The sequence below is a fragment of the Prunus mume genome, linkage group LG7 (genome assembly GCF_029339155.1).
Source record: "Prunus mume cultivar Tortuosa linkage group LG7, ASM2933915v1, whole genome shotgun sequence".
NCBI classification, from domain to species: Eukaryota; Viridiplantae; Streptophyta; class Magnoliopsida; order Rosales; family Rosaceae; genus Prunus; species Prunus mume.
Genome location: NC_142704.1, coordinates 4,607,594 through 4,628,318, shown reverse-complemented (window position 1 = coordinate 4,628,318; position 20,725 = coordinate 4,607,594). Strand labels below are relative to the sequence as shown.

The window sequence follows — 20,725 nt, the reverse complement described above, 5'->3', positions numbered from 1 at the left end:
AAAGTCACTTACTTACAAAAAGGCCCTTACCAAATCAAAGAAAATCAGAAACCTGATAAATAATAATTACTTTCCCCTCCGCCGCGTCCAATACTCTCAAAATACTGCTCTTCGAACAATGAGAAAATAAATGAAAAATAAAAAAAAATGTATCTGCCTCCTCTCGCGATCACAACAACCCTCCCACCTAACAAAATTTATAGGTGAACTCGTGCTTCATCTCTGTGGCCTCAAGGAGACAGGCTTACGTTCAGAAAGGGCTTCCCAACACCGCCAATTTATCTCTCAACTATTACTTGTCCCCATATATATGCTACATGATTAGACTAGTTGAACATAACCTGATATAAGACTAGTGACTTACATTGGTGTAACAACGCAGAGGAGGTTTTTGCTTCCATGCTTATAATAAATTTCTGTGATGAATGCATGCCCATGATGAACACCGTACCCCCAACTACTTTTATTGCCAATACCTGATGGGTAGTCGTTTGATTGAGGGCATGTACATGCTCCATGTGCAGTTACTATATTCTGACGCTTTAATTATTTTTTTCTTCTCTTCGTGCAATGGATTAAAGATTTGTATATGCCCCACCGACTTTGACCCCATGAAAACGAACGCTGTAGTAATTAAGTTTTTACAACGTATGTCAACAACAGTTTGTGTAGGACTGAGGTGGGGTCAGCAAACTAAAACAACAATCTCCGCTAATATATGTTATAATACGTGGATTGATAAAATCTGGTGATGATTTTTATGATGACTAGACGAGGCTAGAAAGTGCAGGAAGAGAGCATCAATGAACAAAGCAGGGGAGGGAGTCAAAGAAGTTGGTGCGTGAACAATGTGTTCTGAAATCTGAATGATCCTTTTCCTAGGAATCACCATTTATCTATCTGTGTACTTTTTTCGAACTGTTGTTCATACATAGGAAGGAAGCATTGTCTCATATGTGATAAAACACAGAGCAGTAAAGGCCCATGGACGTGATCAATTTGGTGGGTTGCTTTCCTTTTCGTCCCATCCTGTAAGGATTTGATTTGGACCACCTTATAATTCCATGTGTAACAATCACATGCATGTATATGCAACTGCTTTCACCTTTGGAAACACTTCTGTTTTGTCTTCGAAACCAATTTTCCAGAGCCATTGTGGCTGGCAGTGGCTCGGCACTCCCTTAAATATATATTATTCCAATTTTTTTGGTTTGTTGCAAAGAAGGTCGCTTTCGAATCCGTGACTTCATCTTCCTACAAATGATCAGCATATTTAGCATGGGTACACTGTACACAACCAGAAAAGCATATACACTTACGATGGCATTGGTTCGAGCCAATAATGAGCATATACACAACCAAAATGATTAGTTGTCATTAGGCTAAGTCCTCACCATTTTAGTTTTAGATGCAAGTCCTTTAAATTTACTCTTTTTTCTTTGGTTGATTTTGTCTTTGAGGTAAATAAGGAAACACACTGAAAATTCAAATTTAACACATTATTTCATTGTAATTGAATTTTAGAATTTAAAATTTGAATTCTTTCCTTGTGAATATTTACCTAATATATGGATAAAATACAATTTAATCAATAAAAATAAAGACCCACATATTATACTAATCAATGAGGTAAACATCCAAATATTGAAAACACAATATGTTTAATCTTGTCAAGTTGATTTGTGGTGTTTAGGCATATCAACAAATAAACAACTTGAGAAAAACAAGATAAACTAGAGAACTATTGATGACATTTTTATGTACCTATATATAGAGGTAAATGTAAGATTATGTACCTAAATACTAGGTAAATGTGAGATTATTTACATCACTTACTAGGTAAATATATTATTATACCTGATTATTGGGGGAAGTATGAGATATAATCTACCTGACATATAGGTATTTTGTTATTTTCAATATACCTTTTTTTTTGTTTCTTCAATTTACCTAATAAAGAGGTTGTAAACAATAAGAAAGGAAGCCAACGATTTTTTTGAGTTAAAAGAACAAAAAAAGACAACGTTAATATACAAAAGAATAATGTTACTCTTACCACATTTGTATATCACATCTTTATACCATTTTATATGGTAGCTGAGGTGGACAGCCACATCAATTAAAATTATTTATTAAAATTATTTTTTAATGATTTATTCCAGTATTTATTTTTCTAATTGTCTTAATTAAAATACACTTCGTTGATTTAATTGATGTGGCATATAATATGGTCATGCCACATCATGTGGTATAAAAATATAGGATAAAAATATGGTAATTGTAGTATTACTTTATACAAAATCATGGATGTAATTAAAAAGAGAAGAAAAAAAGACAACGTAATTAATATACCAAAATCATTATGGTCATAAGCACTTAATTTGTTAATTAATTATGGTCATAAACAATTCTTTTCCGTAATTATCACATAAATTACAGTTACCCGATTCAAGACATAAGGGGCAACATTGGAACAAAAAATAATTTAAAATAAAATAAAAAATTACGCATTTGGATATATATCAACTTTTCTATTTCCACCTACCTGTCATATTTTCTCACCTACTTTATCTTCCCACTCACCATGTAAATTTAAAAAAATACAATCTTATCTTTTCACATACTATTATTCTTAAAGTACCCTTTAATTCTTAATCTAATGGCTAAAAAGAGCAATTGTTCGCTCTAATTGGAGAGATTTGACAACCAAAACAAAACTTATAGAACATATTTTCAACATGAGCATCTGATTACATTGGGATTTGCTCCAAGGGAGGAGAAGACTTTTGCCATGCCGATCATTGGGATTTGCTGCCCTCCTAAAAATGGGAAGAGTACATGATGATTGGAGTTTCTGATAAAAATCCATCGTTTTGGCTCAAAATTTTTGGGGTTAGGGTTTTAGGATGGAGATAAAATAAGAGATTGATGGTGCTTCGGATTTGACGTTTCATCTTTGTGCTTTGGATTTTTTTTAACTTTTTTTAATTTTAAGTTTGAGGCAATTGTTTTGTTTCTAAATCATTTTCCATAAGTCCTTAAAAGTCATTTTATGAATGGGTAAATTTGTTTTTAAAATTTTGAAGATAAGGTGGATGAAAAAATAAAACAGGTAGATAGAAATAGAAACACTCTATTAAATTTATTGACAAAACCCGTTTATTAAACATATATTGACAAGACTCGTTTATTGATCTAGATAATTTTTCGTGTGATTATCCCCCATAAATTTCATACAAATTTTGTGTCTAAAAACTAGGCCCAATGGTAAAGTGAGTGCCATAGCGATGACGTTTTCACGATTTGGTAACATGGCATGTCAGTGTTAATTTATATTGGAATTTGTAGCACACCAAAGCCAAGATCAAAGATTTCTTGTCACTCTAATTTCCGCAAACCCACCAATTTTATAACACGTAAATAATTTACTAATATGATAATTTTTTTTAGTACAAATTTGTGGGTCACTCGTACTTTAACCATCACCGAATAAGTTTTTATGACTGTTTTGAACAAGATTCAAAATGACTAGATATCAAAACAAGTAATGAGACAAAATCGTGAACTAAGTATGAAAGTTTTTCAAGGAAAAAAAATTAAAGATTTGGAGCATCTCCTCCAACATTAGCCAGGCTGGCTAATTTCATCATTAGAGACAATAACAGATTAGGTAAACATTAAAAAAGATTAAAACTCACTTGCAATGTTTGCACATTCTCTCTCTCCCCTCTTTCTCTGACCTCCCCTACCTACCCCGTAATCCCAAACTCCAGCTCCGTTTTTCTAAGTATTCCATTTCCTGTGAGTTGTGTCTTCTTCTTCCCCAATCAATCTCCATCAAATCATTGCCCCATCCTGTGAGTAGTGTTTTCTTTTCATATATTCGCCCAATTCCCATACTAAAATTACCATTGTGATTATTTCACCACTTCATTCTTTCTCTTGACTGAAGTTTTTTGTGTTTTTGGTTTTGGCCGATCGATAAGATTTTAACATGTAGAGAACTGCAGCGCATCGAGATCAATCATTCTATCACATGTTGATTTTTTTTATTTTTTTAATCGTAAAAGTAATAATAAGATATTCAACGCTGAATAGAATTGTCAGGAATAACGTATTTTCAGACTGAGCAGCCAAAAGAACATTTGAGTCATTTTCACTAAACAACAATAAGATACTTGGTCAAGATGGGAGGATGATTAACCTAAACGAAAGGTTTTGTATTCCCCAAAAAAAATATATATATATATATATATATATACTACATGCAAATCACACCTTGATTTTTCCAACTGCAATGTCGGAGGATTACATGAGAATATAAATACAATAATACAATCGTAAATCTTAAGTATATTTTTTATTTTTATACAAGCAATAAGCTTATTTTTAATTTTTGTATACATGTGATAATGAGGAAGGGAGATTCGAACACAAGACCTCGAGTGTATGAGTAAATTATGACTCGTTTGGAAGTGATTCTGCATCGGCCAAAAAACATTTATATGGAGAATCACCTTCATGTAATCACTTTAAGGGCATGTTTACGTATCAGTAGTGGGTTTGAGAGGAAAGAGAATGATTTCCATTCTTGACTTTCCCTGCATTAACTTGCAATCAGGAATGAAAAAAATAAGTCGGCCCTACCTCAAAATCCGTAATCACATCCCCTCAAAACTAGATATCAGATCAACGAAGAGGGGTGGTCGATATGATTCTCATTCATGTTTTCCCTTATTAACTTTCAAAAATACCCTTATCACTTTATCATAATTCCAAAACATCCCAAAACCTTAAAAAAAATAAATACTCACGCCAAGAAGAAGTTCAAAGATGCTCCAAGGTGTTATTAGAGTTTATTTTTTTTTCTTTGAAATTGGCTCTGGACAAAGGTGTTATTAACATTATCATTGAACTTGGCTCTTGTTGTTCATCTTGTTCAGCATATTGATTCTTCATGTTTACACCGCCTTACTAGTTTGCTGCAGGATTAGTTTGGTCTCCTTAGCCAATTTGAGAATTATATATATGCTGTAGTGAAAATGTAAAGAGCATTTTAGTCATCAAATTAATTTGGATTCTGATTCATGAAAATAGTAAACAGTAACAATGGGAATCAACCCAATTCCATATATTTAGTAAACAGCTTAATGGGAATGATTCTTTCCATACCGATTCAATACTTTCCTAATTCCTAAATTCTTTGATTTCTTACTTTCTCCGTTACTGATACGTAAATATGTCCTAAGTGATTTTATGGAGAAACACATAGGAGGTGCTTCTACCCCATAATCACTTAAAAGTGATTATATGAAGAATCACATAAGAGGTAGTTCTCAAAATTACTACCAAATGAGCCCTTAATTAACTAGATCTACTAATGATGACATGGGTTAACCAGTTGCATGCATGTGATTGAAATTGGGGCCACAAAAACAGATGGGCCTCCAGCTGTCTGCACTGGACCTATCCTTGGTCCTAAACAAGTAAAAGGTTGGATGGACCCGCATCTGCTTTGTCAAGATAAGGGATTTGTGATTTGGGTAACAATGCCATGTGCATTGCTGAGATTCCCCTACCTCTTCTCTTCAGGTAGCTTGCAAACGACCAAATTGACGAAGATTGAACGGATTATGATTGCCAATGCTTGTAATATTTCTGGTTTGTGACACAGGAACGCGACTTGATTGAATTGGCATATGACACAGTGTACTAAGTTTTTCTTTTTTCTTTTCTGGCAAAAAAAACATATGTACTATTATGTTACTAGAAAAAAGAATCACTGTTCCGACCAAAAAAAGAATCAACCTATCATTTTCTACTCATTAGAAAAGAAGTGTACCCTCAAATATTAGCTTTCACGGATTTTGAGTTACAACAAGCACAAAAGAAGAAGAACTAGCAAAATCGTTGTCCTCATCATTAGCCTATAGGGAAACTAATTGTACCATTTTTTCATAATACCCACTCTCATGGCCTCATCACTAGTGAACCCATAAGGCACTCTTACCACAACATTTTGAATCATCAATTCTTTCACATTTGAAATGCTTGCATGATAAACTTGTAGCCGAAGGGATTTGAGTGCATTCATCAATTTAGCATACGGGTATTCTTGATCTGGACACTGAACTCGTATCACGGCTTCTGAGCCTAAAATCTTCACATCCACTTCCAGAGCATCAGCTGCTCTATTAGTATTGTTATTGTTTGAATGATGAAAATCAACTATGGGGCTGGTGCTTTGGCTATAGTGATGATGATCAGCATTGCTCACATTTCCTCTTTTGGGATTTTGGGGTTGTGATTGGATTTTGTCCTCCAATTCTTCAATCTTTGCTTTGAGCTGATTGATGTATGCCACAGCATCAGCTAGCAAAGAAGATCTGTCCATCTTCGACACATTTGGAACGACTGAGCGGAGTACATAAAATCTATGGTTAAGCTTCTCCCGTCTCTGTCTCTCCGCCTCGACATGTTTTAATAATTGTGGTGCATGGTTTGATGATGATCTTCCTCTCTTTTTCAATCGGGTACTCTCTGTATTATCAGAAGTGAAATTATCGGCAGAGTCTGATGAAGACCCACCTATATTGATAGGTGCAGCTTCTTTTCTATCACCTTCTTGTTAAAATGTATAGAAGACAGTGTTACAATAACATATCAAATGTCAGTAGAAATTGTTTGAAATTTTAGAACCATATGTCCTAAAATAAAATATGACATTGTCAGCAGTTTTGGTCAATGTTTGATAATAACTACCAATCAAATTCCAAGCTTACCTTGTTTGGTCAAATCTTTTTGACCTCCTGAAAACATCCCACTTTCCAAGGGAGGAAGAAGTGCATTGCCGTCACGGCTGTCCTGCTTTGAAACCCTGTTGTTGTCTGATAGAAATAACGATTTTGAAAGATGCACAAGACCCAAATCTTCTTTGATCACATCTAGAGAAGCCAGCTCAAGAACCCCACAAGGAGTTGCAATACAAACCAGAGATTTAATTCCATGCATTCTAGCCTTTTTCACTCTCTCACACTCATAAAACTGAAGCTCATGGTCACCTGCAAGCCAAACAAAACCACCAGAGCAAAACGAACGACCCAGAATATTATTTGTCGCATGGCCTGCAACAAATGACTGGGTTAAAGAAATGCTGTAAAAGTATAACCACTCACAATCAGTAACGTCTCCCACTCCATGATCAACTAGCCTCATGTCCAAGTCCATTTCTTCATGGAAAAGAGATTCAGCTTCTCTGTTGTTAATCACCTTCTTCCTCTCAACAAAATGTTTATTATTGACCATTTTGTTGCTTCTTTTGGATGCCAAGTCCCTAGGGCTTTCGAAATGGCCGCCGGCCCATGACAAGGCAACTTGGTCATTGCTGTCTTTGGAGGCTTGCCAGAAAATCGAATACACCCACCATTCAGGCCTGTTCTGAACTATGAACTGGAGACGTTGTTGGAATGAGACTGAGTTTTCTTGACAAAGTTGGGGTGGAGAAGATGAGGGTATAATTTCTTCCATGGCTAAACTTTTTTTCTATAAAAGGAAGGGAGTATAACGTTGGGACCAAAAGAAAGCAAGAGAGCGGCAGAGGATGAGAAGTAGTACCGGAAGAAGAAACTGTGTGAGTGGGTGAGGTTGTAATACAAACGTGATGAGACTAATGGCGTCCCATGGATAAGCACAGATTGGCTGGATTTTGGGAAAATGATAACCTAGGTCTAATGGCGGGCCACGCGATAAACACAGGTTGGCTGGATTTTTGGGGAAATATTGTTAACTATTCTGTAAGAAGATTTTTCCATATGCCCTAGTTGTACGATTTTTAATATTTTGAACTATCTATCAATGAATAAACTTCTGTTCCATATGCACGCACAATTTTCATTTGCTTAATTAAGAACAATTTTTTTATTCTGTTTGTCTGAAAAGCGTATTGATGATGATACCATAGATTTATTTTATGCGAGATGAAGTATAACGTTGGGAGGTATTCAATTTTGCCACTTTAAGATAGTTTTTACAAAAGTTGCCCCTGACATATTCAATTTGACATTAAATATTGATAAAATGTTTTGTGATATTGGAGGGTCAGTTTCCAGTATTCTTCTTTTTTTAACCAAGACCTGTCTCCAACTTCAAGAACTTGCCAGGTCTTAGAATTGAGTCTTTGTTTTATCAATAGGAATGTAATAATTTAAACTTCAGTTGATAATTCTCTGGTATCAAAGTTTCTGCGTGGTTTTCTTCTGACAAGAGGAATCGACACTGGATCTATTACTGAGTTATCTGGTGAGTTCCTTTCTGGAAAGACCCAGCTGTGTCACACGCTTTGCGTCACTTGCCAAGTAAGTGACTTTCTTTTCTCTTTAACATGTTGTGCTGGTACAGAAACCACCCAACTACAACCTATAATTTCGATTCACTGTAGTGCACTTCTAAATCATTTTGATGTTTCAGCTCCCATTAGATCAAGGAGGTGGTGAGGGAAAAGCAATGTACATTGATGCTGAGGGTACATTCAGGCCACACAGAGAATGGGAATGGGCAGAGAAAGAGATGTGAGAGAACATTTTTCCAAAGTAAAAAAATACTATTCATAAAATAAATATTAAAAAAAGTAGATAAAAGTATGTAAAACTCTATGATAAAAGTATATGAAAGTATATCACTTAAGTTTATAAAGTATGTAAAAGTCATTAAGAATTTGTCAACTCCTTCAAAGTCACTCACTTACAAAAAGTCTTTAAAAGTTAGAATTGGATACACCCCTGAAATTTTATTTTATCGTATTTTTAGATTTTGTGCAAATCATTGATAATAATTCGATGGATAAGACTGAGATAAGAAAATATGATCTAATGGTTGGTGTAAGATGAAACTATCTTGTTGGAATTTTGAATTTTGTGCATATTAAATTAAAGGGTTAATTTGACTTTACTACTCTAAAGTTTCCTGAAATTACGACTTTACCACACAAAGTTTTTCTTTTCTCAACTTCATACCCAAAATTTGATTTTTCTACCATTTTCATACCTCCCTTAGTTTGACTGTTAAGTTATCCGTTAAACGATAACGTGGCAATCAATGACTCATCTAAACTCAAATATACATTGTGCCACATCAGTTGATAGAAATAAATTATAAAAAATTAACAATTAAAGATCAATTAAAATTAAAATAATTGAAAAAACTGAAGAAAAAATTTAAATTTTTTTGTTGTTGGAAAACTCTCTCCCCTCTCTCTGCAACTCACGACCCACCACTTTCCACCCCACCCCCATTCCAACCGCCCACATTCTATAGCTGCCGGTTGGATCAAGCACAAAACAACATTACACAATGGAGAAAAAATAAAAAATAACAGAGCAAAGGAAGGAGGGGTGCTCACCGTGTAAGGCCCCTATTTTTCAGATATTGAAAATTAAAAGTTTTATACGAATGAAGTTACTGATAATATTTTCATTTTTTTCTAGTGGATTTCAGAATGGTAGCGGATTTTAGTTCTTCTTTTAAGATTTGACGTTCATCGATCCCTTTTATTGTGTTTCCGGGATGCATCATGATGCTAATTAATTAATCATAACAGTATCCTAATCTGGAGTCCCATATACAAAGAGGTCTTTTGATCAGCTCACTCTAAAGCACATATTGTGGGCATGTATGTGTACTAGGTTTTCTTTTTTCTTTTTCGGCAAACATACGTACTATGTTAATGGCGGAGTTAGTAGCTTGTCTTTTTGAGGAGCCAGTATTGTAATTATAAGATTTTATTGCCTTATATTTTAACTGATACAAGAAAAGATTGACAACAACAAAAAATTGTGAGGGCCAAATCTAAGGAAGTTTTTCTTCCACGCTTTGAGGTGATGTTAAACTAATCTTTAAGCCTTTTTATTTGTAAGTTTATTCTTAATGAAACTTCTCTCATTGACAAGTAACTCCACTTTAGATTTATGCTGAATTTTTTTGTACGTAAATTATAAATGACATGAAAATAAATAAAATCAGAGATCTCAAGTTAATTAATTAACCTTCATCATTTACAGCCATAATCAATCACAACTTCTTAATGCGAACCCACATTCCTCTACTTGGTATCCCATCACACACCACAAACAATAAGTAATATCCTGGTGGTGCCAATTCAGGCCTTGCTGGTGCAAAACCCTCGAGATTTATGTAGCCTTTAGAACCAGATATATTGCCATTCTTCCCCACTTGGCTGAAGTCCAAAACTAGCACCCTCTGGTTCATGGCAAAAGAATGTGTAGTAAATGATGGAGCCACCATGGTCACGTAAATCTTGTCCGGCACATAATTTGTCTTAAATCCCAGGTAAAATTTCTGCAAGTAAGTAAGATCCACTCCTGGTTTGATCAAATCTATCGATGGCCTGGACCTTGATGATGTACTCAAATATGGTGGATAAAATGCTTCTAGACTGAGCTCAGTAGGGTACAAAGTAGTGAAATTGTAGTTCACATTTGGGTTGCTGCCACCAACCAAAACTCTCCCATCAGATAGCAAATGTGCTGTTGAGTGATACAAGCGAGGTATTGTTGTAGGGCTCATTAGCTCAAACCGGCCGGTTTTTTCATGGTTTGGTTTGTAAAGAACTGGGTTCAGAACCGGTTCTCTTGCCACTGCCCAACCAGCGGTTCCACTAGCCGCACCATTTATGATCAGCACATCCCCTGTTGGCAGCAAAATCATGTCACCCATGACTCTGTTGATGGGCATTTCCTCCATTTCCCAATTTGGGTTTTTTTCTGTGATTATTAATCTACCACAGCTTTTTGATGCAGGCATGTATATGCCAGCATTGGCCTTTACATTCGAATCAGGAAATGTCCCTCCACAGACCAAAACTTCAACAGTTGGAGAGCTGTTATTTCCCACAAGGCTAATAGGAAGCAGGGCAGATGAGCCTGTGCTTGGATAGTTTCTCGAAACACCTCCTGGCATGACTGGAAACTTTGTAACGACTTTGTTTTGCACATAATCGAAAAGAACTGCGCGGTCGTTTGCAAAAATGAAGAGATTCCCATCAGTTGAGAGGTGTAAAAAAGGGTACAAATTGTTGGGTACCTTTGGCAAGTGCATTGTTTCTTCGAGGAATGGAAGTTGGTATAGCTTCTTGTCATTAGTTGAGGTTTTGGGGATGAACTCATAATTGAACTGAAATCTCCCACCAACAATAATGATTCTTCCATCTGGTAAGACTTGATTGGAAGCATACCATCTTGGTACAATAAGGCCATTTTGTTCCTCAATCCAATCACAGTCTAAGCAGGGCTTGAAGTACCTAACAACTTTGTATCCATCATCATACCCTCCACTTTGTATAAGCACACCATCTTGTGACAATGCACCTGAAGAACACCATGTATCGGTTGATATAGTAAGCGGTCGAAAATCGCGGTTTGCGGGGTTGAATTCAACAGAATGAGCATAGCAATCACTGGCTTCATGAGCTGATTGATGATGAACTCTTGCGCACTTCTCTTGCGGAAGAGTGAGGTTGGATGGACCAGCATCTGTTCTGTCAAAGATGATGACTTTGTCATTTGGTAACAATGCCATGTGCATTGCTGAGACTCCAATGCTTCTCTTCAGCAGCTTCCACTTGCCCTGGTAGATTAGTTGGCTGCATTGGGCCAAATTGATGAACAATGAGCATATTGCCAATGCTAGAAACACAGAGGTTTTTGCTTCCATGTTTAATTTCTGTTCTGTGATGATGCTTAGACTCAGACCCCATCTATTTATGTTGTTCAGAATTGATTGAATAAAGGAGCAGCGGTTCTGATCAGGCCTAAATCATTACCCAGTGAACAATTTTCTTGGTGGGAGAATCAGGCATTAATTAGTGATTTAATTCATAAATACATTTCTGCTTACCACAACTGCATTAATTTGAAGAAAACACAAAAGAGTTTCCAAACTCAGGTGGTGGCCAATGCTTTGTAGGACATTGGCATCTGGTGGATGGTGTTTCGTAGGTCAGTGGTCTTTCTGAAAACAGGAGGCCTTAAGTAGCTGCAATATTAGCATGCATGGCCAGTGCAGATGAGCTCTAATTAGCCAGCCATTTTTGGTCTTTTTTTCTTTTTTTCTTTTTTTCTTTTTGGTTGACAGAACTGTAGCAGCAGCCAGTCATGCAATTAACTATGGCAGAAATGGATTCTGATTCAAGCTTGAATTGTAGCTTTTGCAAGTGGGGTACAAACATGTATAACGTTACTATGCCACAGTACTCATCAACTTTACCAACATGCATTAGCTGTAAATTGAATGGCCAAGTTCAGATTGCAGAATGGGGGACCAAAAGAAAATTCTGAATGTAAAAATGTAAATGCATGAACCACTTGTGTTTTTGCCTTTTCTCAGCAGAGCATTTACGCCATTGTTGGTGGAAATGCGTGTTCTTTGAAGACTGAACCTGTTTAATTTGGCAGTGGGGTAAATCTTTAACATGACATGATTGTCATCGACTCTTTTGCTCAAGTCTAAATCTGAAGTTTATGTCAAATAACTTATGCATGCTTTCATAAGGAAACAAATAATAATTCGGAACTTTAGATGAGCAAGGGACTTACAGCAAACCAAGTCCCAGTTTATGCAGGAAAATCATGAACTATATCAAAGTGGAAAATGAGTGAAAATAGCAGGATCAAAATATAATTTTGCCATGAAAGTGAAACTGTGTGCTGTATTTTCTTTTAATAAATAATAAAAGCATCAAGAGAGATTGCAATCAGAGGAAAGGTACCACACTATAGATGAATTCTGTGCACCTTCCAATTTTATTACTAGCAAGAAGGACATCACCAGATCATCAATGCTCCTTTGGACAAAATGTTAAAACAGAGTGCTTTTTTTAAAAGTGGTGACACTTACACTCCTTTTTAAAAAAAAGGTTAAATTACGGTGTTAATTTCCTTCCTTCTATATCAATGCTTTTTTTTTTCTTCTACTGAAAATGGTTAGGGAAGACAGTCCCAAGGAGGTTTAGCTGAAAGCTTCCTGTGGGCTGTGGTATGCAGAAAGAAGTTTACAGCAAGTGTCAAAGTGTCAGACGCTCGGACACTCCTCGAACACTCATTCAGATACCCGTGTTTAAACTAATGTGTTAATTCAACTATAATTCATATAAAATTAATAAAGTACATTTGAAAAGCTTGGAAAACTTGAATTTCATTATATGCTCTTGTGAAATTGGAGTATGAACATCAATATTTTGTTTTTTGTTCTTAAATAAATATATATAAGAATTATTATATATATAGATATATAAATTAATTGCCATGTTCCATGTCCTATTTTTTGAGATTTGCCGTTTCCTTGTATCTCGTGTCGCGTATCCGTAGCGCCGTATTCATGTTTGTGAAACATAGGTTTACAGTTGCAGGATTTGACTAAAAACCAAATACCTCATAATTGAGAAAGTGTTCAGAATCAGAACACATGCTAAGCTGCTTCCAATTATTAGTCTGCAACTCATATAGCAAAATCAAAACACCCCAAAATTCAGTGAGGTGATTACCAAAAGCCTACATCAATTAATTTGACACATAGAGGGGTGTCTATGTAATTATTAATTTTTTCTAAAAACAAAGGATTTGTCTGATAGTCCAGTCCAATCCACGATAGCATGAAATAGTCCAACTTTATGTGTGGTCCAACATGCGAAACACAGCAATTGTTTGAGAGGATTGATTTGATTTGCTTTCAATCCAGGCCCAAATCACTTATATACCAAACAGGGGATTGGACCAAAACTAATTTGGCCCAACAAATTGAGTCTCAAACATTGTAGCTTAGCTATACAAGACTTCATTGGAATGTTATACATTGTGGAGCGCAACTTGACTTTTCAAAATTTCAAAGTCGTCTAATGCATGTGGGCCACAGTGTTCATGTCGCATGTTTTTTTTTTCTTTTTTCTTTTTTCTTTCTGAACAAAATTGGATTTGACAACCCTTGAAGCACTTCTTCATGTTTTATAAATGATAATAAAATTATATAAAAACAAAATACGTAAATCAATCTCATACGTATGAAGTGCTTGAGAATTCTAGTTTACACCTTTTTATTTGATACATGATAGAATATATTAATTAAATTTGAATGCATCATGAAAATTGAACAATTTTTTATTTATTTATGCAGAAATAAAAATTACAAAATGAAACCTCTATGGCAAGGAAGCCCAGAGAGGTCGAAGGAAGATACAATAGAGAGGGGTAACCTATGCTCCTAATCAACAGAAGTCGAGAGGCCATGGGCCATATTAGCTGCATCATTTGCAGTGAAATATGTACTGGATTAGATTTTTATTTTATTTTTATACAAGCGATATTTTAATTTAATCTAACCTAAACTACGATGATGGTGATTTGAATTTCGAATTTGGATGCAGAGTGGGGAGCAAATCCGTTCTATTCCTATTTGACTAAGCCCATGTATGCGTTTGGATTAATTTTCTAAAGATAATCTGTTAGCACTAAAAAGGCAGTTCACGAGCATGAAAATATAAATGTCAGAATATTGACAAGAGTTTCTTTTAGTTAATATCTGTTTGGCATTTAGCACGTATCATTAAAAAAGGGAACCTATTTGAAATTTTCTGAGAGTTTTCTTCTTCGTCTCCATCTTCAATTCATCCTCTTGGTGAGGATTTAAAGGGAATATACAATTTAGTTTCCATGTACATAACAAGTCTAAATGTATTAACAAAACCCAACTCTGAAAGAGCATGCAACAATTGCTTTGCCTTCTTCATGAATCTGATGAGGGTTTAATTTGTAACAGGTCAAGTTGAATGTTGCACGGGTTGCACCATTTAAGCTGACATTTCTACTGTACTGAAGTTCTGCTAATTTACAAAGTTTTCAGAAATCCAAAAAGAAAAGAAAAAAACGCATTGGGTTTTGTTTACACAAAAAACACAAGCAGGAGGTGTACCGAAATGTTGAAACATCACGGTCTAGTAATTAATTTAATATCATCAGGAAAGTCTTGAAAAAATGAGAGAAAGAAATGTCAGCAAAAGAGGAATCCATGGCGTAACTGCTGATGTTGACTCAACTTTGTAATTATGGCAAAATGATTCAGATTTCTGAAAGAGTCAGAGAAGCCATTAAAGGCATTTAGTGTTGCATATGCAACCAGCTTCAGAAATTGATGACAGGATATGTGCATCAGAGAGAGAGAGAGAGAGAGAGAGAGAGAAACCAGACGACCATCACGGCTTGTCCTCACATCTTTCGCTGACGCTACAAACATTAATTCATTAAAAGAATTTAACTCTTTACCCTTCTCTTCAAAAATTTCAAGTACTTTTTTTTTTTTTTTTTCTGTTCACATATCCTCATCCATTGTTCCTGTTCTTAACATATTTATTTATGTGTCCTGATATGAGATCTGTAAGCAACAGCAAACTGGAGGAAATCATACACGAAATCACGTCAACCCCACCAGGCCGCCCCACCATACAAGTTTTCTTCACTGTCACACACACAGAGCTATATAGCACACATTTTGAGAGAAATGAGTTACAGTGTGCCTAGGCAGTGCCATGAAATCTTAAGCAAATTAGGAAGACGATTAGAATGTCGACATTTTTTTATAAAAATGTTTTATACTCGGTATCATTTTATGGTACATTATCGACATTTGATCGCTTGATATTCGGTCTACATTTGGTACGTAATACATGAAGCAATACCAATAATCAGTACTTGGCACACAGTTATTCATGTATTCAAGTTCCATAGTCTATACAAATAGTTTAAATATTATATGTACATATAGAAGTAAGAAAATTGAAGTACGTAATTCTAGCTGCCAAGTGCATCTCGCTTATGAGCAAAGAGGAGAGTGCTTCATAATTTAAGGTCTTGTGAACCCAGCCAGAGTCAGAGAAGTCCAATCTATCGCATCGTTTTTTCCTTTACTTGTTTTGCATGAAAATTATATCCCTGAGAGCACAATCAAAATCACATTGTCTTGTGTTGTGTTGTCATTCAAATTATAAAAAAATTCGCATTGTGTTGAAGAAAACTGAAATTTTTAAGAGGGTTATTTCAACAGTGTAAGAACTGGGGTTGCTTCTCAGATACAACTTAGTCATACATCTCACATCTGTCAGCCTTGAAAGATTATTCTCTCTCTGTATAATTCATGTGATGGGATCAGATGGAATTGAAGCATAAGCTTGGATCACATCTTTCAAAGATATTAATAGCATAATAATAAAGAATAAACATGATCTTTATAAAAGAACTCAGATCTACACGAATCCTTTACAATCCAACCAAACTAATCATCTGAATTATCACAGATCCAGAGTGACGGAGATTACAATACAATACACAGCTCCAAAGCTGGCTCCACCAACTAACACTAACAACAAAAGAAGTAAATTGAACATAAAGGAAAAAATACAAAAGATCATCAAGCACTTGTTCTGCAGGCATGTAAATCTGCAGAGCAGCAACCAGAATTCATGTATAATATAAATAATAATCAGAAGGGAAAAAATAAGAAAATTAACAGTGAATGTATTTAAGAAAATAGAACAAGGTCAATATTTAAGAAGGGGAGAGAGAGAGAGACCTTAGTGTGGAAAATGGAAACCCTATATAGGCTATGGTGCTATAATGCACAAGTGAAAATAGGGTTGTGGTAGGTAAAAGAAGGCAATTAAAAGTGAAGTGTGGGATTAGAGAGAGCAGAAGTGGACAGAGAAGATTCTTGAAAGCCATCATGAAAAAAACCAGCCCAATGATATGAACCTGAAAGAGTTAGAGGGCGTGGGGGAAGCCTGACAAAGAAAACGCAACCCTGCATATATGCTGCTGATATTCATGAAATTTAGAAGATAAATAAAATAAAAGAGTAATGATGAAGATCTTTTCCCCACTTCCGTCAGAGATAAAAGGTTAAAAGAGAAGAACAGTCAAACCCCTTCATCATTACACCAATCTGCATCTGCCTGCCCAACTACCCATGTACAAAATTTCTTTCTTTCAACAGAAAAAAAGGGGGGGTTAAATAAAGTTCAGAAAAATACATAGATATAAAGGCAGAAAAGAAAAAAAAATCAACAAAAGATTGAAAAAAGGCCTCACCTTTTGATGATCAAGGCAAAAATCTAACATGGGTAAGTGAAGATCTGTGTGATTGGAAGCAATAATTGGGGGGAATGAAGCCTGGTCCGACGTCACTAAATGTAGAACCAAATGATCTGTCTCAACTGAGTCTATATTGTTGATTAAAATTGACATCAGTTGAGATGAAGATCATGGATCTAGTTAGGGGCCTCGAGCCAGACAACATTCCCCTCAAAAACAAATTAGCTTCCTCTTCTCTTTTGATCTTTGTTTTTTGCCCCTATTTCACAGAACCAAGTTGACCCAAGAAACCTCAGGCTACTTCTAAACTTAGCAGAGAAGACAGAGAGAAACAGAGGAGCGGTGTGTGTGATTATGGTGAATGAGAAAAATGAAATGGGTGGTACGAGAGATGATGGGATAAAAAGGCTGAGACTTGAGAGAGAGAGAGAGAGAGAGAGAGAGAGAGAGGAGGGTGAAAAGGACAAAGTAAATTAAAGTAGCAGAGACCCCCCCCTCCATGACCCTACCAACTGGGTCTTGGGTTTACAGAAATGACCACGACCCAAAACCCCCTTCACTCTCTCTCTCTCTCTCTCTCTCTCTCTCTCACTCACTTGTCCCATCGTCTCTACCATGCAATATATATACATATATATATACACACACACAGAGCCTTAAACCCTCCCCTCACTCACTCACACACACACACTTTACACGTTAATATCAAATCCCTGGTCTCCTCTACAGCTAAAGCATCATGACCTAATCATATCATCAGCCCACAACACTAATTCCATCAATCTCATCATCTCTCTACCCAAAGATTTCAACTTTTAACAAAAACCCAATTCCACAAAGCCAATTCTAAGCTCAATTAGCCTCTCTACGCTTTTTTTTCTTTTCCTTTTTCTGTGATGATATGAGGACGATGATTGATGAGTATTTATAACCCTAAAAATGAAAACCCATTTTGAGCCTTACGATGGTGACGAAGACCATGATAAAGATGAGACACCAACAAAGTAAACGAAAAGGATGAGTCTCAGTGGTTTAGTTGAGCTAATTCACCGACCCCTATATAGGAAACTTTTTTTTGGATTTTGGGTTTTTTCTACCTTTTTTTTTCTTTTGCATATATTTTTGTTATTTGAATATAATTTATGGTGGAATTTGGTAAAGCATTTAATAATATTCACGAAAAGGAGAATCCCTCGTTGAGTGCGTTTTCACTTCTTTTTATTACTACGGTCGCGGGGGATTCAAGATGACGACACAGAGTGACTGACAAATTTAAAAAGTTGGGGGAAGGAGAAAGAAGAGTCAGCATTCAGGCCTTCAGGCTTACAGGCTACAGCTCATTATTTTTCAGGTGCTTGCTGGTCTACTGTTCATAGCATGGTCTATCCATTCTCATTCCAAAATTCACCTATGCATCATATATGTTATGTAAATCATCATACACATTGCTTTGCCTAATTCTAAGCAAATTCACCTTGCATGTTGTTGTATATTAATTTTAAATGTTTAAACATATCAGAAATGGGAGGTACAATCTTATGCATATATAAATTGTCAACTTCGAATCGTTGATTTTTGTAAAGTCCACTATCACCAGTACTTCTCAAACACTAATAAACACGTGACGACAAACATGACATTCCTCTAATATTATGATCAGATTTTTATTGATAATGCAACTCATTAAGTTTTTCCTTTTCTTATACTAATCTCCAATGAGCATGTGAGTCTTAACCCAAAGAAGTGAGTGAGAAGTTGAAAATGAAAATTACATAAAGAAGTCATGTGTTGTCAAATCATAGCCAACTACAAAATTGACCTCAATTTATCATCATGTAGCAAGCATACCAATAGCCTTTTGAAGTTATATATATAGATGATCAACCATCCTAGCTAGTATAGCAATTAATTCAAGCTTTGTCAAAGAAGCCACAGCAACCACAGAAAATAATTTTTTGCAACTACAGGGATTGAAATTTAAATTCAAATTGGGTGCTTGGTGACCAAGTTGCTTGAATAAGATAAACGAGTTTGTGCCAAAACAAAATTCAATTTTACCCATTTACCATCAATGTTTTTAAAAAAATAAAGCTATTTAAGATAGAAAAAAAAAAAAAAAAGTGGAAAACACAAAATAGGAAGCATGGCAACATTTTGGTTGGATTCAGGACCACATTAAGATGTCCATTGACCTGCAGTCACCTCTTTGACCCCAATCTCATGAGAAATATATATATTTTTTTCATAAAGAAAAATGTGTGAGATTTGCATTTTTCTTTTCCCGGGCTCCCTAATTTCATGGTGATTGACCTAAAAGCATCTTTAGACGGATACCAAACTTTACCTAGATTTTTGTTCTTTCCCAATTCCCACCACACATATTAACGGCATTGTCTCCTCCCCATTTCCTCATCAAAGTTCTTCAAACATTTATTTCCAAAGCTCAGTACCTACCTGCTGTGTGACCAATTTGTAATCACAACCCCATTCATCAAATCGCTTTGATGGACAAAAATATGGTGCTTTACCTTTCCTTTTTTTTCACCACTAATAACATTTTAAGATAGAGCTTCAAATTTAGAAGTTTTCTTTAAGAATTGTAATGGTAACTTTTTATGCATTGCTTTCGACACTAATACTAAGACGTTCCGGGCGTTGAGTCATCATATAGAAGTGGACTACACATGGTGTTTTGTGTGTGTCTGGTGCATTTACCGAGATGGCCAATCATAAATATGGATCCAGCTGACTATACTCCATTTCCCATTTCTTATTTACATTTTCTTTTTCAAACAAGCTCATTTCTAAAGCACTTTGTTGCAGCAGCAGCCACTAATTGATCTTAAAATCTTTAACCCCATTGTTAAATATAATATTGTTGCTTAAAATAATGAAGCTATTGGCCTCGTCCCCATACAAATAAACATTAAGAAAATGAAGGTGCAAGAGTAGTTGTAAAAAGTGGAAAAGGTGACGGCCCTTTTGCTCTGGCTTTTCTCTCATGTAGGCCTTGATTGAGCGAAGAAGATTCTTTGCAAACTACACAACGTAGAAAATAAAACCAAGGCTTTGGTGGGAGTGCTTCTTATATAAATATATATATATATATATATATATTTCAAACTTCAAACCCAAACATACATACCACGACGCATTAAGTTTTGCTTTAGTAGTTATTATATAAATAAAGCTCCAACGAAACAACTGAGAAAGTGCAGGAGCTGCTGGAGGAGACAGTTTTTACTGGCAAACGTGGCAATTTTTTTATCATTGTTATAAAAGCTACCAGTACCAATATGTCAGTTCTGGACTTCTTTTTCTTTTTTAAAGATTTTTATTTGACTTGTTGGGCAATTTTTCATTTTCACAGTGGTTTGGGTTTGTCTGGTTGATTAGTTTGAAGGCCCAAATCACAATTGAATTTGGGCTCCATTTATACAAATGTGAAGCAAGTCCTCCACAAACTTCAGGAACTGTAAAATTCCTTGTTTTCAAACTTTATTAATATGTAACAGAGGAAATTGACAGGTCCCAGAGCATATTACAAGTGTAGAAACTAATATTCAAAGGGATCCTTA

The 20,725-nt window shown here is 35.5% G+C and overlaps 1 protein-coding gene and 1 pseudogene across 3 annotated transcripts; both read right to left on the bottom strand.

Moving 5' to 3' along the window:
• Positions 1-5,837: 5,837 nt before the first annotated feature.
• Positions 5,838-7,880, bottom strand: LOC103343502 (transcription factor bHLH14-like). Of its 3 annotated transcripts, XM_089041488.1 has the most exons (3): positions 7,176-7,691; positions 6,783-7,061; positions 5,838-6,624 (listed from the first exon to the last, which is right to left on the bottom strand). In XM_089041488.1, exons 1-3 carry the CDS (start codon positions 7,525-7,527, stop codon positions 5,939-5,941), a joined length of 1,317 nt encoding a protein of 438 aa, XP_088897614.1. In that variant the 5' UTR covers positions 7,528-7,691; the 3' UTR covers positions 5,838-5,938. The 3 variants fall into 3 exon arrangements, with proteins under 3 accessions (XP_088897614.1, XP_008245385.2, XP_008245384.2); XM_008247163.2 differs by having other exon boundaries at positions 5,838-6,621; positions 6,783-7,880; XM_008247162.2 differs by having other exon boundaries at positions 6,783-7,691.
• Positions 7,881-10,010: 2,130 nt separating this feature from the next.
• Positions 10,011-12,005, bottom strand: LOC103343501 (aldehyde oxidase GLOX1 pseudogene; annotated as a pseudogene).
• Positions 12,006-20,725: the final 8,720 nt, after the last annotated feature.